Here is a 27,810-nt window from a genome sequence, read left to right on the forward strand (position 1 = left end):
GCTTCAATTTTATGTGTCGTTTTTCAAAACGTCAACTTTTACTTCACAGAAATTGACCGTGTGTAGCAAAAACGTCGTTTAAAACGACGTTTTTTCATCCGCGCATGCCCAGAAGCTACTTATGAAGCGAGCTTCAATGGAAAAACGTGGTGGAACGTAACCTCGCTTTGCTAGAACATTGTGAGAAAAACGATGGTGTGTAGGCAACTTCATCTTTGAAAATTGAAGTTTCAAAAACGTCATTTTTTACTTCACAGAAAATGTTGTGTGTACGGGGCATTAGACTTTTGAGATTCAAAGTCAAAATTCCTTACAATAAAAGTTCGAAGTCTGAATTTTGAAATTAAAAGTCAGAATTTCGAGTTATAAAAAAAAGTTCTGAGATCAAAAGTCAGAATTCTGAGTTTAAAAGTTAGAATTCAGAGGTTTAAAGTCCAAATCCTGAGTTTATAAATGTAGTCACCTCTGTTAGGAGGGTTGTGGTTTGTAAGATTATAGGACCAATGAGCACCATATATATATATATATATATGTGTGTGTGTGTGTGTGTGTGTCAATACACATGATAGGGGTAACCAGTATTGTGACAAGTTCTATAGCTCCCTTACTGTATTGATATTTCCTTATGTACATTTAATGCCTTTGCTGCCATGTTATCTTCATTCATGTCGTGTCATTGCCATGTGTTCGGCAGACATTAAGCAGACTGGTGGCCAAGTGCAGCATCATGATCTGCAACACAACACATAACCTTCAGAAGCCATCAAAAAATACCGAAAACATAGAGTAAGTCACAGCTTTGTGTGCCCTATGATATACCAACTAATAGGAAACACTATCCTCCTCCTTCTAACAACATTAATACATAGCTTGCCATTAGCTAAAATGCAAAAATGCAAAACGCATTTAAAATGTATAAAAAAACTCCAAAATGTGTCGGAAAAGGTACCACAAAAACACATCAACTGCAAATGCAGAAATGTGAACCAAGCCTAAAGACTCTATAATACATAAGTGATTTTGTTGAAAACAATAGAGAAAAGCAAGTAAGAAGGTAATTGAATTTGTATATTTCCATTATGAAGGTTCCTTTTTGTATAGAAAGCTGAAATAAAATTTCCCCTCCTGTACCTTCTGCATTTTCCATATAGCCATGTTGCTTGGCAGCTCTATGAAAGCAAGTCAGCATATTACATAGCTATGGTGGTGAGGAACAGACAGAGAGTGAAGTGACACGCATTATTTTTAAAATGACAGCTATGCCATTCATTACCTTATGTACTTTGGAGCTGCTACATCAAACATCAAAGGGTACAAAATCACTCAGGACTAGAGTACCAATTAACCACTTAAAGATCGCCTACCGCATATATACTGCAGCAGGGCGGCTCTATTACCTGTACGTAATTTTCGTGCAATAGATACTGGTGTCGCGCGTGTGCCGCCGGAGGGGCGATCGCGTGCTGATTGGACAGAGGGGAAGCCAATCAGCAGATCCGGCAGACCCGATGTCTGCCAGCCACCCGTGAACGTTCCGCAGGGAGGCACACAGAGATCTTCTGTTCCTGCTAAGCAGAAACACTGATCTCTGTGTTCCCCCAGTCAGTCCATCCCCCACACAGATAGAAAGCACCTCCTAGGGACACACGTAACCCTTTGAGTGCCCCTGTTAACCCCTTCCTAGCCAGTGTCATTAGTACAGTGAATTTTTTACCACTGTAATAATGTCACTGGTTCTCAAAAAAGCATCAAATGTGTCACTTTTGTCCGCCACAATGTCTCAGTCCCTCTAAAAATCGCTGATCGCTGCCAATACTGGTAAAAAAAAAAAAATGCCATAAAAATATCCAATAGTTTGTAGCCGCTATAACGTTTGCGCAAAGCAATCAATATACACTTATTGTGATCCTTTTAATATACACTTATTGTGATCCTTTTAATAAGGGAGACTCGATCGATGACGTCAGTCCTACAGCCACACCCCCTACAGTTGTAAACACACACTAGGTGAACCCTAACTCCTACAGCGCCCCCTGTGGTTAACTCCCAAACTGCAACTGTAATTTTCACAATAAACAATGCAATTTAAATGCATTTTTTGCTGTGAAAATGACAATGGTCCCAAAAATGTGTCAAAATTGTCCAAAGTGACCGCTATAATGTCGCAGTCACGGAAAAAATCGCTGATCGCCGCCAATAGTAGTAAAAAAATATTTTTTTATAAAAATGCAATAAAACTATTCCCTATTTTGTAAACGCTATAAATTTTGCGCAAACCAAATCGATAAACGCTTATTGCGATTTTTTTTACCAAAAATAGGTAGAAGAATACGTATAGGCCTAAACTGAGGAAAAAAAAAATGTTATATAGGTTTTGGTGGGATATTTATTATAGCAAAAAGTTAAAAATATTGCATTTTTTTCAAAATTGTCGCTCTATTTTTGTTTATAGCGCAAAAAATAAAAACCGCAGAGGTGATCAAATACCACCAAAAGAAAGCTCTATTTGTGGGGAAAAAAGGACGCCAATTTTGTTTGGGAGCCACGTCGCACGACCGCGCAATTGTCTGTTAAAGCGACGCAGTGCCGAATCGCAAAACCTGGCCTAGGCATTTAGCTGCAAAATGGTCTGGGGCTTAAGTGGTTAAACCTTTAATTTTCCTACCCATGCATAATAGAGTAGCAAGGCTTTTTTTGTTATTAGATGGAGAGAAATGATACTCAATAGTACATGTCGGTCAGTAAGTGCCGGTTCACACTACCACGACTTGGGATCCGACTTGTGTCGCCCCAAGTCACGCGACATGAGAAATTCCATTGAAGTGAATGAGAGCCGTCCTAATGTACGCTACTGAAGTCGCTCCGACTTCAGAAAAGGTTCCTGTACTACTTCAAGGCGACTTGTAGGCAACTTGTACCCATTGATTTCAATGGAAGCTGCCTCCAAAGTCGGATCAGTGTCTTAACTGAAGCAACTTTACAGGAAAAGGGCAAACCCCTCCCTCCCACAGAGCCGATTATTCTTGGATTGGCCAAAGTCGCCTGTCCTGGAGGCAACTTTAACCACTTGCTTACTGGGCACATATACCCCCTTCCTGCCCAGGCGAAATTTCAGCTTCCGGCACTGTGTCACTTTAACTGACAATCGCGCGGTTGTGGGACGTGGCTCCCAAACAAAATTGATGTCCTTTTTTTCCCCACAAAGAGAGCTTTCTTTTGGTGGTATTTAATCACCTCTGTGGTTCTTATTTTTTGTGCTATAAACAAAAAAAGTTGCGCTGTAAGTTGGGTTGCCCCTGTGTGAACCGGCACTTAACCACCAGACTACAGGACATCGCTAAAATTCATGTAATTGGCTGCCATGGGTTGCCATATCTTGCTGCCGTTTTGTACTGTGTAAGGTAAATTCTACTGTATGTAAATACTGTACTGACTATTAGCCCTTGGGCTTAGGCGGGCGTGAAAGAGCAACTAAAGTGACATATGACATTTTAAATTGATAGTTCTATCCAGGGAATGGTGCACACATAGTATGTGACTGGACTGATATTGAATTTAACAAGTGTAAACACTGGGATTGTGTGGCATAACACATACAGTAAAGGATATAATGTGTGAGCCATGCGTAGCATTTCCCTGCACAGTAAATTCCTATGAAAGCCTTACGCTTTGGTATGCAAATGTTAGCATATAAAATTACATTTAACGAGAGCTCATTAATAATTTACTTCAAGATGTAATATGTACAATAAATACTTGTCAAATTCATATTCCAGTTTGTCACATCAACCTATCATGTTGCACCATCTCATACGCAAACACTTAAGCCTCGTACACATGATAGGTTAACCAGAGGACAATGGTCTGAAGGACCGTTTCCATCGGTCAAAACCGATCGTGTGTGGGCTCCATAGGTTATTTACCATAGGTTAAAAAAAAGCCAACTTGCTATAAAATTTACCTATGGATTAGTAACCGATAGGTCAAAACCGATCGTTAGTAGGCACGACTATCAGTTAAAAACCCACGCATGCTCAGAATCAAGTCGACGCATGCTTGGAAGCATTGAACTTCGTGTCAGCACGCGGTGACGTAAAACACAACGACGTGCTGACACGATCGGTTAGTTAACCTATGGTGTGTTGGCGTGACAGACCATCAGTCAGCTTCATCGGTTAACCTATGACAACGGTCCTTCAGACCGTTGTCCTCTGGTTAACCTATCGTGTGTACGAGGCTTTACTGAATAAACTACTATAGGTCACTGTGTTTTTCCACAATGGGTTTGTCAAGTTTCCAGTAAAAAATAAAATCACTGATATTGGTATTTCCTAATTATAATATATATTTTTGATTTCACTTTTATTCTTTTATTCGATTAACAATAAGAATGGGCACAACATTTGGGCAATAAGTCAATACAGGAAAACAATGTACAGTATGTTAGTATAGGTTGAGAGCGACCTAACAATACTGGGTCCAGTGGTGAACACGAACAAAGAGTGGAATGGATGGTCGTCAGACTAGTAGTTAGCAGGCAGAGGAGGGGGGGCGGGGCTAATTTTTTTGATTAATAGGTACAATTCAATTTAACCTCTTCCATACAGGGCAGTTATACACACTTCCATACCGGGCCTATTCTGGCACTTCTCTCCTACATGTACAAATCATAATTTTTTTGCTAGAAAATTACGCAGAACCCCCAAACATTATATATGTTTTTTTAGCAGACACCCTAGGGAATAAAACCTTTTATCTTGCACGGTATTTGCGCAATAATTTTTCAAACGCCTTTTTTTTGGAAAAAAATTGTTTCATGAATTAAAAAAATTAAAAAACAGTAAAGTTAGCCCAATTTTTTTGTAAAATAGGAAAGATGATGTTACACCGAGTAAATAGATACCTAACATGTCACGCTTTAAAATTGCGCACACTCATGGAATGGCGCCAAACTTCGGTACTTAAAAATCTCCATAGGCAACGATTTGAAATTTTTTACAGGTTACCAGTTTAGATTTACAGAGGAGATCTAGTGCTAGAATTGTTGCTGGCACTCTAACGCACGCGGCGATACCTCACATATGTGGTTTAAACGGCGTTTACATATGTCGGCGGGACTTGCGTGTGCGTTCGCTTCTGCGGGCAAGCTACCGGGGACAGGGGCGTTAAAAAAATAAATTTTATTTCTTTTTTTTTTTTTTATATTTATTTCTTTTTTTACACTTTTTTTTTTAATTTTTTTTTTTTTTGATCACTTTTATTCCTATTACAAGGAATGTAAACATCCCTTGTAATAGGAATGTGTGTGACAGGTACTCTTTATGGAGAGATGCGGGGTCAATAAGACCCCACATCTCTCCTCCAGGCTGGAAAGCATGAAATCGGTGAAAAAAAATTCACCGATCTCATGCTTACTACTGCTTAGCAACCGCAATCGCGGCTTTGTTTACTTACGGGGACCCGGGCGTGACGTCATCACATCGCGCCCGGGTCCTCCGACTGGTCACCAGTCATCTCTATGCTTCCTGCGAGCGCCGGACGATTCGTTCTCCGGGCCCCCGATGGCACGGGAGAGCCCGGAGAAGCACCGGATGGCGGCGGGAGGGGGGGGATGTCCCCTCCCGCCGCCTGTAAGAACGATCTAGCGGCGGAACCGCCGCTATGATCGTTCTTACGTTGTGCAGAATCACCGGCACAAGAGAAGGATATCTGAATGATGCCTCTAGCTGCAGGCATCATTCAGATATCCCCCCCACATAGCCCAGGACGTCATATGACGTCCACTCTGAACGGCAGAGGTTCTTTGTGGACGTCATTTTACTATGGGCCGGTAGGGAAGTGGTTAAGAAGGAAGTGAAAGCATCAATGAGAGGATCATTGGTTACGAGTCTGAGTTGATACCATTGAGTGTATTGAAAACATTGCATTATACTGTAGATTGTTGAGTTTCTAAGGTTAAATGAAAGATTCCCAAACATTGAAGAATTTTTCAACCCATGATTCTTTATGCAGGGAGGCCTCCACCAATTCACTTTTATTTATAACATTATAGTAACATTATTAAATATACAACTTCAAACTGTGTAATCTTTTATTATTTTGGAAAAAGAACAGCTAATCTTTTATAGTTTCCTTGATATATTTTGTTGATAAAAATGATTTTATGAATGTTTAATACCTATAAATGCCCCATTTCTATCCATGGGATTTCATGCCGGGTCCATCTTTATTTAAACGTACATCTTCTTCTCGCCTTGTAAAGTTTTATACCTAGGCTTGGCAGATCATGGATAACCTCCATGTCAAACTCTTTCTGAAAGTTGTGAAAAAATGTGTTTTGTAAAAGGGTATTCTCTTTTCTGAATTTCATAGCCCACAGGATAATGGTCTTCTCTTGGCACAAGTGATCAAATGTTTCCAGAAGTTCATTCAGGTACGGGTGGTTGTAAACTACGTCTGCAGCAAGGATGTAATCAAAGTGTGAGGAGGATTTAGGAAATTTCTCCTCCAGACTGCATCCCCAAGTTAGCTCTTTAACTTGTGGTACATGTTTGCATTTCAGTTTTGTATTTCGAATGACATTATACTGCAGGTTTCCAATCAGGTCCTCAAGGTCTGTTGCTATGACTTGTGCTCCTGCAAGAAGAAAATAAGTGTCAAAAATCAAACTTAAAAACAGACTCAGTTTGTGCACAACTTCTTTACATACATGTAGCACCCTCTACCTTTAGGTAGGTGCTGAGGGAAGGTTTTATGTTAGCTGCCAGTGCAGGTAAATTTAAGCAGGCCTATGCTATGAGCTAGGCCTGTTTGTTTTTTGATCTGAGGGCGGGGAGTGGTTTAGTGTAGCAGCAGGTGACTGACATATACTTCAGCTCTTGGGAGCCTCCCCAGTTTCCAGAGGTGAATGTTCTGAAAATGGGCAGGGCTGAGTACTCGAGTGACATGGGGTGTATGTAGAAGCTCTGACCAATCCCCAACTAGGATTGGCAGGGGGCGGGCCTCCTATATATTCCCTCAGTCAGTCTGCTGGAAGGGAGTTGTCAGCTGGGTGAACTGAAGGATGGAGTGCTAGACTGCTTGCAGGAGGAACACTCCCATCTAGGGGGGGGGGAGGTGCGACTCTGGCTGGGAGAAGCTCGGGCGCTGGGAGGGAGCCTCTCCTTACACGGTCATGGAGAGGTGTCCTGGAACAGGAGCTGGAGAAGCAATCGTTCTGCATATCTGGGTAAATCCTTCGGGAAGGACTCAGGGCAGGAGTCGGTGAGTGAAGCACAGTGGAGATCTTGAAGAAGCACGCCAAGGTGAGTTAGGAGGGAGCCTTTCCTGACACGGTCATGGAAAGGTGTCGTGGAACAGGAGCTGGGTGTAGAGCCAGGGGAGAGACTGTGGAGTTTGTGTCAAATCGATGCTGCCTGAGGGTGCAGGGACCGCTGGGTTCAATAGTCCATCATCAAATATTTTCCTCAAGTAATGTCCACTGACACAAAAAGGGGTACTGCAGGTCCCTGGCCTAAAACTACTAGGACTTATTAACAAACCTCTGAGGGCTTCACAGAACAGCTGTATTTATACTGAGATTAAATTACACACAGGTGGACTCTATTTACTAATTAGGCAACTTCTGAAGGCAATTGGTTTCACTAGATTTTAGTTAGGGGTATCAGAGTAAAGGGGGCTGATTACAAATGTACGCCAGACTTTTCAGATGTTTATTTGTAAAAAAAAAATTGGAAAACCATTTATCATTTTCCTTCCACTTCATAATTATGTACCACTTTGTTATGGTCTATCAGATAAAATCCCAATAAAATAAATTTACGTTTTTGGCAACATGACAAATGTGAAAAATTTCAAATGGTATGAATACTTTTTCAAGGCACTGTAATGCCGCGTACACACAACCATTTTTAATGGTCTAGAAAAAACGAAGTTATTGTTAAGCTGGCCTTGCCTACACACGATCGTGAAAAAAAAATGCTCTAGCAAAGCGCGGTGACGTACAACGCGTACGACGGCACTATAAAGGGGAAGTTCCATTCGGATGGCGCCACCCTTGGGGCTGCTTTTGCCGATTTCGTGTTAGTAAAAGTTTGGTGAGAGACGATTGGCCCTTTTCAGTCTGTTACAGCGTGATGAATGTGCTATCTCCATTACGAACGGAACGCTACTTTTACCAGAACGAGCGCTCCTGTCTCATGTAAGAAAAAAATATTGCGCTTGTTAACAGTGAAAAAGAAAAACAAGAGAAAAGCAGCGATCAAAAAGTGTTATACTACACTATCAAATATGCAAAAAAAAGGAAAGAGATCGCGCTAAATAGGTGATAAGTGAACAAAAGTGACATAAAGTTCAATGAATAATATGTCCCGCCACAGAGGCAAGTAAATAAATTCTCCCAGGTGATAAACTCAATCCACAAGGAAAAGTGCTGGACAGAAAGATCCTCCACCAACGATATAAAAGCCTCTTACCGAATAAAATTGATCTCTGGTTTAAGAGAGATCAAACTGCGCATAAGAGGCATGAATGGATATCCCATAGGCAGCAATGGACAGCAACAGCGGTGAAATCCTAGTGAGTAATCTTTACAGATGCATCTCTCGATGGGTCATCCAGGGATATAAGAAAGCAGAAAGACTCCACATAGAGTAATAACGTCTTGGTTTAATGTCGAAATCAGTAAAATAACACTTACATGTCAATGTAGGCAAACAAATAAAATTTTGAGCCGGCCCGCTCGATACACAGCCTGTATCAGGTAAACAGTACGCGGTGACGTCAGCACGCCGCCTCCCAATGTTTCGTCGCAATCGGACTTGGTCACGGATCCCGTGACCAAGTCCGATTGCGACGAAACGTTGGGAGGCGGCGTGCTGACGTCACCGCGTACTGTTTACCTGATACAGGCTGTGTATCGAGCGGGCCGGCTCAAAATTTTATTCGTTTGCCTACATTGACATGTAAGTGTTATTTTACTGATTTCGACATTAAACCAAGACGTTATTACGCTATGTGGAGTCTTTCTGCTTTCTTATATCCCTGGATGACCCATCGAGAGATGCATCTGTAAAGATTACTCACTAGGATTTCACCGCTGTTGCTGTCCATTGCTGCCTATGGGATATCCATTCATGCCTCTTATGCGCAGTTTGATCTCTCTTAAACCAGAGATCAATTTTATTCGGTAAGAGGCTTTTATATCGTTGGTGGAGGATCTTTCTGTCCAGCACTTTTCCTTGTGGATTGAGTTTATCACCTGGGAGAATTTATTTACTTGCCTCTGTGGCGGGACATATTATTCATTGAACTCTATGTCACTTTTGTTCACTTATCACTTATTTAGCGCAATCTCTTTCCTTTTTTTTGCTCCTGTCTCATAACTTGCTTCTGAGAATGAGCGTTTTTTTCACGTCGTTAAAGCCTACACACGACCATTTTTTACAACGTTAAAAACGTAGTGAAAATTTAGAGCATGTTCTAAATTTTTAATGCCCATTTTTTACGTTGTGAAAAATACTCTGGAGCCCACACACGGTCGTTTTTAATGACATTAAAAAAAAAGTAATTTTTTACATCCTGAAAAACGGTCGTGTGTACGTGGCATAAGAATTTAGAAAAAATTGAGGGAGAAGGGTAAAGACCCATAAAGTTCAGATAATGACAAAGAGGTGGGGCAGACAGCGATCTCCTCCTATATAATAAAATTCCTTTATTGCTTAAATATAATATACAAAAATGACATAAAGATAATGTACAGAGTATATGGAATTAAAAGACATTAAGAACAAGGTGGCCACGGCTGTGCACACCCACAAGACAGAGAAGTCACACAATATTTTCCCTAAGTTGCCTCTAATGTCACAAACATGACACATGGAGGAGGCACCGTTGGTAGGATCAAGGGAGAGAGCTACACAAATGGTCTTAATGGTTGTCGGCCGCTCACTGGAACATGCAGACACCCTGCAGACCTCATTGCCTCAAGGCCCGAGAACCTCCAAAAATTGTAGTAGCCTAGTACATTAATCGTACATGAAGTGTATGTTACAATATCTTCAGACTTTTGAACTAGTCCTTATATGCAAGGGATCAGGAGGGAAGAGAACGGAGGAAATTATCATGTGGTGACGTTTACCAAAGTACTGGCCAAAACAGACCCACTATAAAGCCTCCTTTGTCTCATATCCCAGGATCTACCGAGCTGTCAGGTTTGTTTAACAGTAAAACAATTTATCATTCCATTGAAACATATTAAACCAAACTGATTTAAAAAAAATCAGATTGCTACAGTTTATAATGGCATAAGTCTGATCCACAAATTAAATTGTACTTACCCAGTAAACTAGCTACTACAGAAACTAGACCAGTTCCAGATCCTATTTCAATGATGCGTTTGTCCTCTAAACCCAATTGCTTTGCATGTTTTTCCAAAAAGTAACAAAGTACAAGTGCCTGTAGAGAGCAGAAAATTCATGTTGGAAGATATTGATCAAGTATTAAAAACATACTGAAGAGTATTACACAAAGCCTGGAACACCTATTTTTACATTAGGGTACAAACATGATATAAAAAAATCTAAAAACATAATGCACTTCAGTATTTCTTTTAATCCAATAGTCTTATTTATAGGTAGCTTTTGATGTCAAAAAGTTTGTAAACCTAAAATCCCAATATACCAGCTTTAGATGTATCTAAATACAATGTATTAGCAGTATATTTTCTAACTCGCAGTTTAGCTTGCTTTATATTCGATCACCACAATAGTCAAAGGAGTAATATCCCCTATAGACCATGGGCCAGATCCACAAAAACCTGACGTAACTTAAAAAATCCAATTTAAGTTACACTGCCTTAAAGTTTCTACCTAAGTGCCTGATCCACAAAGCACTTATCTAGAAATTTCAGGCTGTGTAACTAAAGTTCCGCCGGCGCAAGGCGTTCCTATTCAAATGGGGCGAGTCCCATTTAAATGAGGCGCGCTCCCGCGCCGGCCGTACTGCGCATGCGCGCCGGCCGTACTGCGCATGCGCGAAGTTACGTTACGCCGAGTTTTGAGGATCGCGACGGCTTAAAGTTGCGTCGGGGATAAAAAAAATGACAGCGGCATGCATTCCTGAGGGAGAACTCCATGCCCATTTTCAAAGAAAAAACCGGCATGGGTTCCCCCCCAGGAGCATACCAGGCCCTTAGGTCTGGCATGGGTTGTAAGGAGACCCCCCCACGCCGAAAAATTGACGTAGGGGGTCCCCCTACAATCCATACCAGACCCGTATCCAAAGCACGCTACCCGGCCGGCCAGGAAGGGAGTGGGGACGAGCGAGCGCCCCCCCCCTCCTGAGCCGTGCCAGGCCGCGTGCCCTCAACATGGGGGGGTTGGGTGCTCTGGGGCAGGGGGGCGCACTGCGGGCCCCCCCACCCCAGAGCACCCTGTCCCCATGTTGATGAGGACAGGACCTCTTCCCGACAACCCTTGCCATTGGTTGTCGGGGTATGCGGGCGGAGGCTTATCGGAATCTGGGAGTCCCCTTTAATAAGGGGGCCCCCAGATACCGGCCCCCCACCCTAAGTGAATGGATATGGGGTACATCGTACCCCTATCCATTCACCTGGAGGCAAAAAGTAAAAGTTAATAAACACACAACACAAGGCTTTTTAAAATAGTTTATTATTCTGCTCCGGAGGCCCCCCCTGTCTTCGTTATTAGCTCAATTACCGGGGGGCTTCTTCTTCCACTCTCCGGGGGTCTTCTCCGCTCTCCGGGGGTCTTCTCCGCTCTCCGGGGGTCTTCTCCGCTCTCCGGGGGGGCTTCTCCGGACTCCGGGGGGCTTCTTCCATCTTCTCCCCTCTTCCGCTCTTGACTCGGCGAACCCCGGTTCCTCTGCAGCTCTCCGGTGCCTTCTTCTTCAGCGCTGGCTGCCTGCTATGTTTGTGTGTTAGCTCGATTTCAAACAGGCAGCCGGCGCGGTCTTCTGTGGCGTCATCTTCTCTTCTGGTCTTCTGTTCTTCCGATGTTGCCTCGTCGCCTGTTGTCGCTGTAATGATGGAAGCGCGCCTTGCATCACATTTATATAGGCATCACCGTCCCATCATGCTCCGGTAGGTACCCACGTGGTGGGTGCACGTGGGTAGGCACCCACCACGTGGGTACCTGCCGGAGCATGATGGGACGGTGATGCCTATATAAATGTGATGCAAGGCGCGCTTCCATCATTACAGCGACAACAGGCGACGAGGCAACATCGGAAGAACAGAAGACCAGAAGAGAAGATGACGCCACAGAAGACCGCGCCGGCTGCCTGTTTGAAATCGAGCTAACACACAAACATAGCAGGCAGCCAGCGCTGAAGAAGAAGGCACCGGAGAGCTGCAGAAGAACCGGGGTTCGCCGAGTCAAGAGCGGAAGAGGGGAGAAGATGGAAGAAGCCCCCCGGAGTCCGGAGAAGCCCCCCCGGAGAGCGGAGAAGACCCCCGGAGAGCGGAGAAGACCCCCGGAGAGTGGAAGAAGAAGCCCCCCCTGGTAATTGAGCTAATAACGAAGACAGGGGGGGCATCCGGAGCAGAATAATAAAATATTTTAAAAAGCCTTGTGTTGTGTGTTTATTAACTTTTACTTTTTGCCTCCAGGTGAATGGATAGGGGTACGATGTACCCCATATCCATTCACTTAGGGTGGGGGGCCGGTATCTGGGGGCCCCCTTATTAAAGGGGACTCCCAGATTCCGATAAGCCTCCGCCCGCATACCCCGACAACCAATGACAAGGGTTGTCGGGAAGAGGTCCTGTCCTCATCAACATGGGGACAGGGTGCTCTGGGGTGGGGGGGCCCGCAGTGCGCCCCCCTGCCCCAGAGCACCCAACCCCCCCATGTTGAGGGCACGCGGCCTGGCACGGCTCAGGAGGGGGGGGGCGCTCGCTCGTCCCCACTCCCTTCCTGGCCGGCCGGGTAGCGTGCTTTGGATACGGGTCTGGTATGGATTGTAGGGGGACCCCCTACGTCAATTTTTCGGCGTGGGGGGGTCTCCTTACAACCCATAACAGACCTAAGGGCCTGGTATGCTCCTGGGGGGGAACCCATGCCGGTTTTGTTTTTTACAAATTGACGTGGAGTTCTCCCTCGGGAAAGCAGACCAAATGCCGTCGCTGGAATGGGCCTTTACAAGGTGTTACTAACTTTACACTTTGTAAAACGAGCCCTAATTTTACACTTGCAAAATAACACTTACGGCGCAAAAAGGAAGCTAGAAAGCTTTGTGGATCGCCTTAAGTGCTAATTTGCATACTAGCAACGGCATTTCGACTCGAAATGCCCCCAGCGGCGGATGCGGTACTGCATCCTAAAATTAGGCAGTGTAATTCAATTACACATGCCGGATCTTCTGTGTAACTTTGGAAAAAGCCTTTTGAGGATCGTTTCCAAAGTTACACACAGACTGAACAGCAGTTAAGTCGGAGTATCTCTTTTGAGGATAACCCCCAGTGTGACAGGAGTCACTTTGGGCGGGGGGCCTGTGGAACCCAGATTCCCCTTTGGATAAGTTGGGAAACCCTTGCTCGAGCTCCCCATGCACCACCTATGTCTAAGTCACCCTGTGTCCATTTGGAGCACAGGGTGGCCTGAGAACCCCAGTCTAATCAGACTCGCTGTACAACCACCCTGCTATGTTGTGTGTGTGTGTGTGTGTATATATATATATATATATTGTTGGGGACTCTTTGCTGGGTTGTTTGGAGTGTGGCTGTATTCCATTGTTCTATTTGTGTTTGTCCGCCTTGGGTAATTATGGCATATGTATGTAGATTAGCTGTGAGGGGAGGGGGGGATTCTTCCAACAGCTTTCCCTGCTGATTGGGCAGTCTACACCGCCCTGAATGCAAAGGGTGGGGGGATTGTTACCTCTGTGTACCAGCGTTTCAATAAACAGTAACGAGTACAAAACGAGTACTGTCTAGTTATTGGTTGTCAATGGTTTGGAATATCTCATATCTATATTCAGACTGGGAGCGAAAGCACTCAAGCGGAGTGTGGGACATTTCGTTACAGATAGCACAGACTCTTTTGCTACTGGGCAGTGGCGTAACTAGAACCTCCAGGGCCCCGATGCAAGAAACCATGAAGGGCCGCCCTGACCTCCGGACGGGGCCCTTTCTTCCAAGCCCAGAGGCAGAATGCAAGTGCAACGTTTGTGTGGTAGTTCTACCACTGGTGTCAGTCGTTTTTTATTTATTTTTCGACCATTTGTTTTATTTATTTTTAATGTTTTTTTACAATTTTATAAGAGCTTTGGTGAGATATCGGGGGTCCAAACAAACCTCTGATGTTTCAACTTTGACACAGAGAAAGGAGATTAAGGACACAGCCCTCAATCGCCTTCTCTGCAGCCCCAGCTACACAGAATGAATGGATAGGAATAGCTCTGTACAGAGCTTACCGGTCATTCACAAACTGAAGCATAGGAAACACAGTTTACTATGTTTCAGTTATGAATATACAGAGTCAGTGAGCGGTATGGATTACTGACTCTTCTTTCAGAAAATGCTTCATCCTGACACATACCTCGCAGCAGCCAGTGGGAGAGGTAGAACTGCGCAGAGCTGTGGGGACAAGGGAGGGGGGCAGGAAAGCACACAGGGGGGCAGCAGAAAGAAGCTGCATATAAATGAACCATTTTTCTCCCACTTCTCCTCCTCTACCTCCTGTAGGCATTCAGTGGCTGCAGAAGGAAAATGGAGAGATCGGTTCCTCTATTCCAGTGTTTTTAAATCTTTTTCCAATCAGGGCACCCATGAAGTATACAACTGGGTGAGAGGGGCTGCACTGCAACCACTCTGCATGCAACTGTGAGCATTGCACGCAGTTACAGCATAGTGCTAATGCATTTAGGGGGTTAAAACAGGCGGTGAGGAGGCAACATATTGCCTCTTTACCGCCTGTCAAATGCCTCTGAAAAGCGATCTGAGCATGGATTGCGTTTCAGAGGAATGGCATTTTCTTGCTGGCACTATAAACAAGCAGTAAAAAAAATCAGTTCTGATTGTACACATATAGGGTGTCAAGATTAAAAGTAATGTGCATACATACACACACATGTACGCACATACACACACATACATTTGATGCAGTGTGTGGTGTATGGTCTGAGCACTGACAGGTTGACCCCCCACCCCTCCAACCTTTGCAGCAACGCTGGCAGCACTCATACGTCTATTTCCCAAAGACAACCTCTGCATTTGACACTAAGCAAGTGCACTTCTTTGGTCGACCATGGCGAGACCAGTTATGAGTGGAACCTGTATTGTATGGTCTTGGTCACCGTGCTGCAGCTCAGTTTCAGGGTCTTGGAAATCTTCTTATAGCCTCGGCCATCTTTATGTAGAGCAACAATTATTTTTCTCAGATCCTAAGAGATTTCTTTGATATGAGGTGCCATGTTGAACTTCAAGTGACCAGTATGAGAGATTGAGAGCGATAACACGAAATTTAACACACCTGCTCCCCATTCACGCCTTGTAACACTAACGAGTCACATGACACCGGGGAGGGAAAATTGCTAATTCGGCCCAATTTGGACATTTTCACTTAGGGGTGTACTCAATTTTGTTGGCAGTGGTTTAGACATTAATGAATGCCTGTTGAGGTATTTTGAGGGGACAGAAAATGTACACTGTTATACAAGCTGTACACTCACTACTTTACATTGTAGCAAAGTGTAATTTCTTCAGTGTTGTCACATGAAAAGATATAATAAAATATTTACAATATATACAAGGGGTGTACTCACTTTTGTGAAATATCGTATTTGAAGGGAACATTGTATGCATGGACTTAGCTGATCATTATGTATATGTGTGTATGTTTACACACCATCCATGGACCTAACTGTTTTGTAAACCTATACGTATATTGCAACTTGTCTGTGAATCAATACTGTTTTCTCTTTGTACTCTGTATTCTTTTGAATACAGTATTAACAAATCAGATTCAATCCGAAAAGTGAAATAACAGTGAAATAACTAAATGAGATACATTTTCAGATTGCTCCTGAATTCCTTAGATAAGAGAAAAACCTCTGGATGACCTGGTTTATAAATTTCAGACATCAAAAGCAACTCAGATTGCTAAACAGCTTGACATCTCGGGGTTGATTTACTAAAAGCAAATAGACTTTTTACTTTGTACGGGAAGATGGAACATTACAAGGAAATTTTCCCCAGAGATTAGTAAGGAGAAATGCTGCTGACTTCCAACATCTAATTTATGTGCAAGTAAAAATACTTGGTTTTTCTTTGCATGTGATTGGATACAAAAAGGAAAAAACAAAACTGCGCTAATAACCCTCCTAATTAATACACTATAGGCAGCCGCTGGCGTGCGATACACAGGTAACAATACAAAAACAAAAAAGCCGCACCACAAAATTTAAACCATTAAGGATAGCAAACTCTGAGAGTATGGTATATAAAAAAGTCCATATAAAAATACATGAATCACTGAATAAAAGTCTGTGAGGAAATGACCCTTAGATGATAGGCATAAATTCATGTGGGTTAATTCACTGCAGAAAAAATCCTACGATCCGCACCACCAAGTGACATGTAAACAGCATAGGTGAACCCTCCACCGGAATAATAGGCCGCTTACCAGAGGGCAAGCAATTCGATCAATTGGCTATAGCCCAGCCACAGCCTTTTATCTCCTCAGGAATCCCGGATGAGACAGGTTACCCAAGGTACACGATAGTAGCCAACTCCAATTGATTCAGTTGAAATGGAAAAGAGAGGCGCACATAGCGTGACTCTGTTTTACAAACAATTTAGTTTAAAAAAAATGAGATATACTCACAAGCGAACGATTTAAAAACAGCATGTAAAAGTTACAAACAAATGCCGGCCGGCATGTAAGGAGCCCTCCTCCTCAGCGTGGTGACGTCACTGCGTAGCCTCTCAGATGCGTTTCGTCATTCACAGGACGTTATCAATGGGGGTGGATATTCTTTGCAAAGTGAATTTTGCCCTTGCAAACTGAACAGCCCATTTGCCTTTAGTAAATCAACCCCCCAGGAGAGAAAAAGGGAAGGAATACTCAGTTTTTTCCTGGTGATCCTACCAGTAACCCACCTCCTGCATTAGGGTGCCTACACTCTGAACAAAGGAGCAGCAGCATTGTTAATCTGAGAGAAGGGTAGTGTTAGATGCACTAGTATATTTAATACACTAACACATTGAAGCCGAATTCCAGCAAACACTTTATAAGCAGTTACAGCAAATAGTTTTTTTGATTTTGGAATAAATAAATAAAATCTGACCATTGTAAGCACCCCTGTCAGTGGTGAATAGTTTGTCTCAACCGTCTAACTGCTACCTCTGCAGAAGAGCTTGCTCTAAAAAAACTTCCTGGCCGGATTGCCAGGTGAAAATAAAAGGAAAGAAAGCCTAAAAAAAGAAAACAAATGCAGCTTTGGCATCTAAGAATTGGTAAGCTGCATTATAATACATGTTTGCTTTTGGGTTTAATACCACTGTAATGACACCCCCATAACAAGAACATTTCGATTCAGAGACAAAGATATAGGTTTATAGGGCAAGTAAGTTGGAAAAACCAATGTAGCACCAATATTTAAAAAAGGGACAAGGTACATCCCTGGGAATTGCAGACCAGTTAGCCTAACCTCAATAGTATGCAAGCTCATGGAGGGGGTGATAAGGGAGTATATACAAGAGTTTAGTAATGACAACGGTATCATTAGCAGTAATCAGCATGGATTCATGAAGAATCGTTCTCGCCAAACCAATTTATTATCCTTCTATGAGGAGGTGAGCTGCCATCTAGATACAGGAAGGCCCGTAGGTGTGGTGTATCTGGATTTTCCAAAAGCATTTGATACAGTTCCCCATAAATGTTTACTGTACAAAGTAAGGTCAGTTGGCATGGACCATAGGGTGAGTACATGGATTGAAAACTGGCTACAAGGGCAAGTTCAGAGGGTGGTGATAAATGGGGAGCAATCAGAATGATCTGGGTGGAAAGTGGGCTCCCCCAGGGTTCTGTCCTGCGACCAATCCTATTTAATTTTTTATTCATAAATAACCTGGAGGATGGGAAAAACAGATCAATTTCTGTATTTGCGAACAATACTAAGCTAAGCAGGGCAATAACTTCTCTGCAGGTTGTGGAAACCTTGCAAGAAGATCAGATTTTTTTTTACAAAATTAAGTATATTAACAGGGGATACCCATGGAAGTTTGACAAAGTATGGTCCCCATGGACCTCCGATTAGCTGGTGAACTTAAGGGGCAAATGATGGGGCAGATGATCTGGGTGAGGAGTTTGGACTTCATGTTATGTCCACAATATGGTATAACTACGATGTTACGAGCACTTGCTCTATGCGAGTCTTTTTAGAACTTCCCCTGATGACAGTATTTCTGTGTTGATTCTATTGATGTAATGCATTGTGTATATCTTGTTTATGTTTCTTCTGTATAATGGTAATGTAAAATAAAGCACCCCTTTTTTTGTAAAAATAAATAAATATTATTTACTGAGTCCAGGCAATAAAGTTGAGGTGTGAAATAAGTACACTTGGTAGACTTTTTATTCATTATGGCCCACATTCTTGTACACTGGGCGTATCTCTGCGGCGGCGTAACGTATCCGATTTACATTACGCCGCCGCAAGTTTTTCAGGCAAGTGCTTTATTCACAAAGCACTTACCTGTAAAGTTGCGGCGGCGTAGCGTAAATCACCCGGCAAAATTAAAATTCGGCGGGTAGGGGGCCTGTATCATTTAAATGAAGCACGTCCCCGTGCCGAACGAACTGCGCATGCGCCGTCTGTAAAATGTCCCAGTGTGCATTGCTCCAAATGACGTCGCAAGGACGTCATTGGTTTCGACGTGAACGTAAATGATGTCCAGCCCCATTCACGGACGACTTGCGCAAACTACGTAACTTTTTAAAATTTTGACGCGGGAACGACGGCCATACTTAACATTAGCTGCGCCTCATATAGCAGGGGCAACTTTACGCCGGGAAAAGCCTAACGTAAATGTCGTAACTTTACTGCGTCGGCCGCACGTACGTTCGGGAATTCGCGTATCTAGCTAATTTGCATACTCGACCGGGAATCCGACGGAAGTGCCACCTAGCGGTCAAAAAAAAAATGCAGTTAAGATCCGACGGCGTAAGAGACTTACGCCTGTTGAATCTAATGGATATCTATGCGTAACTGATTCTAAGAATCAGACGCATAGATACGACGGGTCTGGGCCTATATGTCTAGAATCTAAATTGTGGGCTATATGAAGATGACATCTTCATACCTCCCAACTGTCCCAGATTCCACAGCACTGTCCGCAGAATTAAAACACAGTCAGGTCCGGTCTATGCACTTACTGCTGGGCAGAGTGATCTTATGCCCAAATACCATGTGTAAAGTACTGGCCTCAATGTCAGCAGCATGGTACAAAGATCTGAAGATCAGGTAAGTGTATACTGAACTCTCAGCACATTTTTTAATTTGATTTATTTCAGGGACTTATATAGCACCGTAATTTATGCAGTGCCTTACATATACATTGTACATTCACAGCAGTCCCTGACCTCAAGGGGCTTACACTCTAAGGTCCCTAACACACATGCATACATATACTAGGGACAATTTAGACAGGATCTGATTAACCTACCATCATGTCTTTAGTGTTTGAGACTAAACCCACGCAGGTGCAGGGAGAACATGCAAACTTCAGGAAGATGGTGTTGTGGTCGGGATTCGAACCAGCGACCCTTTTTGCTAGGTGAAAGTGCTAACCACTACACTGCTATAGGCACAATACTTTTCTTACCGGTCACCGTCTTACAGTTTTGTTACGGGATTCTACAATGCATACAAGAAGACACTGGTTGATTCAACTAGTCTGTCTCCACCCAAAATTTTTATTCAATTTATATATTGACTGACCTTATAAATATTTGATACTTACTGAGGGCCAAACAGTCGCACCAAAAAGGTCTGTGGATTCTACTATTTTTATCTCATGCCCTACAAAGTTGAAACCTTCCCAAGCTACACTTGTAAGATATGCTGGAATGAAACGCCGCTCCAAGATTTTGGACACCATCCATTCATCTTTGCTATGATCATCTGCAAACAAAAGAAGATCAAATAAAGACATGATATATCAAATACATTCAGCACTACTGAGTTTAGAGAGTCACAGAATAAACAATTTAGTAAAAGAAAAAAAAGAGAATTAGCAAACTAGATAAAGTCACAGTTTCAAAATACTGACCTTGTACAAAAGATATGGATGTGTGGTATTCAATTTTGCATTTAACAGTTCTGAAAATAGATTTTCATTGCACCTGGTATTAAGCTGCAGATGGCAGTGTCTCCTAGCTACACCACCTAATCTTCCAACATAAAAAGCATCCCAAAACAAGGTACTTCCCCTACATAATGTAATGAAGCTTTAGAAAATGAACGCAAAAAATAGACTTATCTCCATATAATTCTGTGAGAATCCCGCTTGTGCTGACCTGTCTTAGGGAAAGGGAATTCTGATTGATTGTTGTGGATTACTACACACCACATTTTGAACTCCTGATTAAATCGGAAGATTTAAGTTACGCAGGTTATTTGTGGATCTGGCCCTAAGTCTATAACCAGTATTATAGTCTTAAATGCAAACACAGTGCCCAATGATCTTATGCAATATCTGAGGTATTCCCATCAATGTATCATGTGCTCCAGTCAGTTCATGGGTGTTAGACCTCACAAGTTGTAGAAGAAAAAAAATTCACACTTTTGTTAATCTACACCTCACGACAGATTTCTGTTGAATAAAGTAAAACATGATCAAATGAGACTCAGAAGAAGACTTTAGCCTCGTAAACACGTACGGGTTTCCCGAGGGGAAAACCAAGAACTTGCTTGGTAACTTTTTCCCCCTACACACGACCAGGTTTCCCAACAGGAAAACTGCCATGAGAGCTTTGGTCGGGAAACCCCGGCCGTGTGTATGCTCCATCACAGTGTTTCCCATAGGAAAACTGCCGGGTTAAAAACTTCTGGGAATCCCGGCGGGAAAAAAGAGAGCCTGTTCTCTTTTTTATTGCGATGAAGCATACACACGACCGGTTTCCTGGCCAAAAGCTCTCATGGCAGTTTTCCCGACGGGAAAACCGGTCGCGTGTATGAGGCTATTAAACTCAAAAGACTAGAAAAGGTTAAAAAGAGAGTTTTATATCTATAACCCAACGATCAAATAATTCGAAAATGTTAGATGAGGCACCACCTTCGTCTAAGAGCAGGTTACAACAAGAGTTTAAAGGTACACTATGCATCCCACAAATAGGTGACCAAAAACTCTAGGGTGACACCGGATATCTCCTAAACTTTGAAGACAGCTTTTCCATTCCCCAAGCATGTAAGAATAGTTACATATCAATAACTAGCTTCATCGGCTGTTTCAAATACACTCTTCCTTTCTGAAAAAATTGAAATTTAAGCAGATTATATGGAGCCGTTACTGAGTTACAGCAGATTTACATTTTTATCAGCTGTTGAGCCTTCATCTTTACCTCTAACTACTCCCCTGGGTGCATCTGATGTATTCATAGATGAGTGATGCTTCTCTAACACAAGATGTGCAGGGGTCAAAGCTCCCAACTTCCAATATTTAGGAGGGACTGTCCCTCGTTTGGGGCCAAGTCCCTCTGACCACCTAAGTTGTCCCTCCATTTTGGCCTGATGTGAAAAACATAAAATATACTGTTTATTAGAAATACTGGAATAGAACTTTCACCCAACCCCTGAACTATTGCATTTGTCAATATGAAAAGATGATATAAAGGAAACAGAATGGTGTCCAATAATTCATTGCATATCAATTCTTCATTCCATATAATTGGAGGTGTGGCCTTTGCCTACATACTTCATGCTACATGGTGCCCATTTTTTCTATTTCAGAAGATTGGGAGGTATGGCAGGGGTACCTTTTATGTATGAGCTGTAATGGATGATCAGTCTTCACTTTCTCAATTCTGTGTGAAAGGCAAGATAGAAACTTCGAACATTTTGGACTCAGAGCATTAACCGGGAGCAGCACCGAACGGACGGCAGACGAGCGCGGTGCTCGTGGATACATGACCGCCACCTCACTGCTCCATGTGAGTTTTATTTATGGTTTTTAGTTATTAAAATTGCTGTACAGTTTTATGCTATGTGCATTTTCTCCTCCCTCCGTCCCCTGCCTTCTTCATCCTGACACGAGCGGACGGCCTCATACCAGCTAAAGAGCCAAAAGTTGTTGACAGTGAGAAGTAGTAGGAGACGAGTTCGGCACTCGTGGAGATGTGCATTTTTTCCCTACACACTGTGTAAGTTGTGTAAGTGGACACTTAATCTGCCACCCTGCTAATCACATCCCTTTCCCTACAGCTTATGAGTGTTAGGAGGACAAGGCTACAACCTTTTTTTATTATTCTTGTTTCTTTATGTGTGACCAACTATTGAGAACTGGCAGCAAGATATCCACCCAATAGAAAACTGGTAACGTTTTGATCCTATGTGTTTGACCCTTTTATGTCAGCTGGAAGGTAAGCTGCACTAGTCACCGAGGTGTGGGCTGCATGCGTTTGTTTGGATTTGTCTGGACTGAATACCCCTTGTAGAATTTGGAACCTTTTCCATTTTAACCATTTCCTCACTGCTGCACCAGTCCCAGTGTTGAACTGCGGTCCTTTTCTTTTGGTTTGCACTCACCTAAGACTTTATGTTCACGTTTTAAGTTTTTGCTTTGATTTTCACATACACCTTTCTTTTCAAGACTCCACTGTACCATTTTACAGTCCAGTTAGGACTGTACCTATTTAAAACCGTTAAGGTTAATTTGTGTCTGCATTACCTGTCACTCCCCAGGCCCTATTAGCCCGTTCACTCACCATTCCCTCATTTCACTCATCCGGCCAAGCCATACCACAGCGCAGACAATCACCACTTGTTACATTCTTCCATCTTTATCGAACTGATATAGTCTCAGAATTTGATCTACTCATCACTGTGTATAGACATTGGGGCAGATTCACAGAGATCGGCGTATCTCTGTGCGGCGTAACGTATCTCATTTACGTTACGTCGCCGCAAGTTTTTCAGGCAAGTGCTTTATTCACAAAGCACTTGCCTGTAAAGTTAGCGTAAATCACCCGGCGGAATTCAAATTCGGCGGGTAGGGGGCGTGTTTCATTTAAATGGAGCACGTCCCCGCGCCGAATGAACTGCGCATGCGCCGTCCCTAAAATATCCCAGTGTGCATTGCTCCAAATGACGTCGCACGGACGTCATTGGTTTCGTCGTGAACGTAAATGACGTCCAGCCCCATTCACGGACGACTTACGCAAACGACGTAAATTTTTTAATTTTTAACATATGTATTGCACTGCATTAATTAAAAAATATTCTAGAATTTACGTAAATTCACATCCTTTATTAGCACGACTAGTTTAGTTTATTGGGCAAGATAGCAGCCCTCATTCTTTCCCCATAGTGGAATAACTGGGTCTCAGGGAATAGAGTTCACCGATCAAGCATTGGTGAGATGCATAGTTTATATTTAGCAATCATTTCTGTAAATGTTGGCAAAGGAAAGGGTTGCTTTAGCATAAGATATGTCATAACACATCTTCATAAATGTTCCCCAGTACTAGTAGAATAGAGTTTGTTGGAAAGATAAAATGGTAGCAAAAAGCAAAACCTCATCCCAGCTGTGAATGCATGGTTGGAGTATAATGGCATATAATGTAATGCAGCTGTTTTGTTACCGTAGGGACTGACCAGCTTGTGATGAACTAAAAACCAATTAATCATAGTGATAGTCTTCTACAGCATCAATTTGTGCTTCAAAACTTAGAAAAAGTTGGGTCATAAAGTATAACGAGGCAGAGGGGAAAACAAACTATAAAGTCGATTAAAGAGAAGAAATTCTTTGTTTTAGAATGGCCATGTTCTGACATCACTCCTATTAAATGTAAAATGTTTTGAACTGAATTATGACATTGTAATAAAATTAAACTATAATTGTTTAAGAGCCGGTTCACACTGGGGCGAATTGGGATCCGACTTGAAGTCGCCTCAAGCCGTCCCAAGTTGCGCTGTCGAGAAAAACAATGCAAGTGAATGGGAGCGGTGTTAATACACACGACTCGAGTCGCTCCGACTTCAAAATTAGTTCCTGTACTACTTCAATCCGACTTGTAGACGATTTGTACCCATTGATTTCAATGGAAGTCGCCTCCATGTCTGATCCAAGTCTGATCACTGTCTTAACTGAAGCGACTTTCCAGGAAGATAACATACATTTCTCAGGCAAACCTCTCCTGCCCCCCTCCCTCCCCCTCCCTCCCCTAGAGCTGATTGTTGTTTGATTGGCCACTGGAAAGTCTCCTGTCCTGGAGACGACTTCAAGTCGTGTTGTAAATCGCCCCAGATCGCCCTGTGGTTCATGCTCAAGTCGTGTCGGAGTCGCCTCTGAAAGTCGCGCTAGAAGTCGTGTCGCCCTAGTGTGAACCAACTCTTACTGGTAATTTTATTTATTTTTTCTCATTGCCTAATACAAGTTTACAAACAAACATTTAATACAAAGTGCTTCCATGACAGAGTATTTGTCGAGCTTACTGGGCTTTCTCATTAGAAAGCCCTGCAGATGTTGTCCACTTACTGACTGTTGCTGTCTAATTGAAACATCACATGGAGCTATAGTGGGGAACGAATTTATTTGATCCTCTGCAGATTTTGTAAGTTTGCCCACTTACAAAGAATTGAAGGGTCTATAATTTGTATCATAGGTGTATTTTACAGTGCCTTGAAAAAGTATTCACAACCCTTTAAATTTTCCACATTTTGAGATGTTTACAACCAAAAATTAAATGTATTTTATTGGGATTTTATGTTATAGACCAACACAAAGTGGAACATAATTGTGAAGAGGAAGGAAAATGATAATGGTTTTCCGCATTTTTACACATAAATATGTGAAAAGTGTGGTGTGCATTTGTATTCAGCCCCCCTGAGTCAATACTTTGTATTTCTCTGCAATTACAGCTGCAAGTCTTTTTGGGGATGTCTCTACCAGCTTTGCACATCTAGAGAGCTAAAGTTTCCCCCATTCTTCTTTGCAAAATAGCTCAAGCTCTGTCAGATTGGATGGAGCATGTCTGAACAGCACTTTTCATGTCTTGCCACAGATTCTCAATTGGATTTAGGTCTGGACTTTGACTGGGCCATTTCAACACATGAATATGCTTTGATTGAAGCCATTCCATTGTGGCTCTGGCTGTATGTTTAGGGTCTGTGTCCTGCTGGAAGGTGAATCAGTCTCAAGTCTTTTGCAGATTTGGTATTTTGGCATTTGGCTCCATCCATCTTCCCATCCACATTGGGACAACCCCATAACAGGCTTTCAGACCCTCCCGGTCTATTGAGACCAACGAGGGATATTGCTTAAGGAGAAATCTTTGGGAATTTGGGCAGGACACTACTCAGCTGGACAAACACCAGCAGGTCCTGGGCCTTTTCAATTACCACTTCTCGGGCAGTAAGGGCTGTGTTGGATGCTATGGCCCGGATTCAGAGAGATCGGCGCATCTTTAGATAGGCGTAGCGCATCTCATATGCGCTACACCGACGTAATATTGAGAGGCAAGCTGAGTATTCACAAAGCACTTGCTCCCATATTTACTACTCCGGCGTAACGTAAATGGGCCGGCGTAAGCCAGCGTAATTCAAAATAGCAAGGCAGTGGGCGTATTGTATTATAATGAAGCGTAACCCCATGTAAATGCATGGCCGAACTAACGGCGCATGCGCGCGCATGCTCAGAATCATGTCGAATTTACTCCCTAAGATACGCCTGGTCCATTCGTGCAACGTGAACTTAACCTACGCCCAGCCCCATTCACATACGACTTACGTAAACGACATATAATACAACGCTGTTCCCGCGCCCATACCTTTACATGACTTACCCCTACTTACGCCAGAAGTACGCCTTACGTAAACGGCGTAGCTTACTTACTTATGTCTGACGTATCTTGCCAACATTCAGGCGTATCTGCTTTCCTGAATAAGCGTATAGATACGACGGCGCACATTTTGACTTACTACGGCGTATCTGGAGATACGTCGTCGTAAGTCCTTTTTGAATCCGGGCCTATATTTTCATTCTCCCCCTAATACATCTTTTTGGAATAAGCCTGAACGACCTTGGGTGAGATCCACTCCCAGTCCACCAGCGAATTGCAACTTGCACTAATCCTGCTCCTATGGCCCCTGATGATGGTTGAAAAAAAACAGAAACGCGTCCGGCTATCCTACATCGCCCATTGGAGAGTGCTTTTATGTTCTGTTTTTTTGTTTTGTTGTGTTTATTTTTCTGCCTTCATTGGCACACTTACTGTTCTTGGTGGTTTTCTGCTGTTTATCTGCACTTTGTTGTTTTTATGCACCTAGGTGCACACTGTGCGCTTGTACCAAGTGCCAGCATGGTCACCTTGTCCTAATAAAACCTTTTTTATGCTCTACTGTGTTTGGCTCATGAAGTCCCATTGAGGGGGTATACTCTTTCAACTCTGACAAGCTGCACTGTCCCTGCTGAAGAAAAGCATCCCCAAAATATGATACTGCCAACACAATGTTTCACGGTGGAGATGGTGTGTTCAGGGTGATTTGCAGTGTTCGTTTTCCACCACACATAGCATTTTTCTTTTAGGCCAAAAAGTTTAATTTTGGTCTCATCTGACCAAAGCACCTTCTTCCACATGTTTGCTGTGTCCTCCACATGGCTTTTCGCAAACTTCAAACAGAATTTCATATGGCCTTTTTCCAACAATGGCTTTCTTCTTGCCACTCTTCCATAAAGGCCAGATTTTTGGAGAGTATGACTAATAATTGTCCTGTGGACAGAATCTTCCACCTGAACTGTGGATCTATGCAGCTCCTCAAGAGTTACCATGGGTCTCTTGGTTGCTTCTCCGATTAAGGCTCTCTTTGCCCAGTCTGTCAGTTTGGGTGGAAGGCCATGTCTTGGTAGGTTTGCAGTTGTGCCATACTCTTTCCATTTTCAGATGATGGATTGAACAGTGCTCCATGAGATGTTCAAAGCTTGGGATATCTTTTTTATAACCTAACCCTGTTTATAACTTCTCCACAACTTTATCCCTGACCTGTCTGGTGTGTTCCTTGGCCTTCATGATGCTGTTTGTTCACTAAGGTTCTCTAACAAACCTCTGAGGGCTTTACATAACAGCTATATTTATACTGAGATTAAATTACACACAGGTGGACTTTATTTACTAATTAGGTGACTTCTGAAGGCAATCGGTTCCACTAGATTTTAGGTAGGGGTATCAGAGTTAAGTGGGCTGAATACAAATGCATGCCACACTTTTCAGATATTTATTTGTAAAAAATGTGGAAAACCTATTTTTTTATGTGTTCCTTTCACAATTATGTGCCACTTTGTGTTGGTCTATCACATAAAATCCCAATAAAATACAGTATCTCAAAAAAGTTAAGACCCATGGTTATGCAACAGCACTAGTGTGAACTTAGGCTAAGGATCTCAAGAAAATGGTTGTCGATTACTGTAATATGTACCTATTGTACAGGAAGCCAAGCTTGGGTCCTGGACGGGTGCTATGTAGCACCTGTATTTGTGTTGTTGTCTCTTTAAGAGAAGTGTGGGAGTATTCAGGGGGTCACCCGAGATGGATGACAAATTCCCAGGATAAGGAGAGGACTGACTCGCAGTTC

General features: G+C 42.8%; 1 protein-coding gene across 3 annotated transcripts in view; it reads right to left on the reverse strand.

Moving 5' to 3' along the window:
• Positions 1-5,983: 5,983 nt before the first annotated feature.
• LOC120926344 (protein-lysine methyltransferase METTL21E-like) overlaps positions 5,984-27,810 on the reverse strand; it is a 36,106-nt gene continuing 14,279 nt past the window's right edge. For 2 of the 3 annotated variants that reach the window (XM_040336178.1, XM_040336179.1), the window contains 3 exons: positions 19,985-20,145; positions 10,338-10,455; positions 5,984-6,636 (listed from right to left, as the gene is read on the reverse strand). In XM_040336178.1, the coding sequence (XP_040192112.1) occupies positions 6,227-6,636; positions 10,338-10,455; positions 19,985-20,145 (689 nt within the window). In that variant the 3' untranslated portion in view covers positions 5,984-6,226. Of the gene's footprint in view, positions 6,637-10,337; positions 10,456-19,984; positions 20,146-21,584; positions 21,760-27,810 lie in introns of those variants that run through there. The other variant, XM_040336177.1, reaches the window with a different exon arrangement.

The sequence above is a fragment of the Rana temporaria genome, chromosome 2, assembly GCF_905171775.1.
Source record: "Rana temporaria chromosome 2, aRanTem1.1, whole genome shotgun sequence".
NCBI classification, from domain to species: Eukaryota; Metazoa; Chordata; class Amphibia; order Anura; family Ranidae; genus Rana; species Rana temporaria.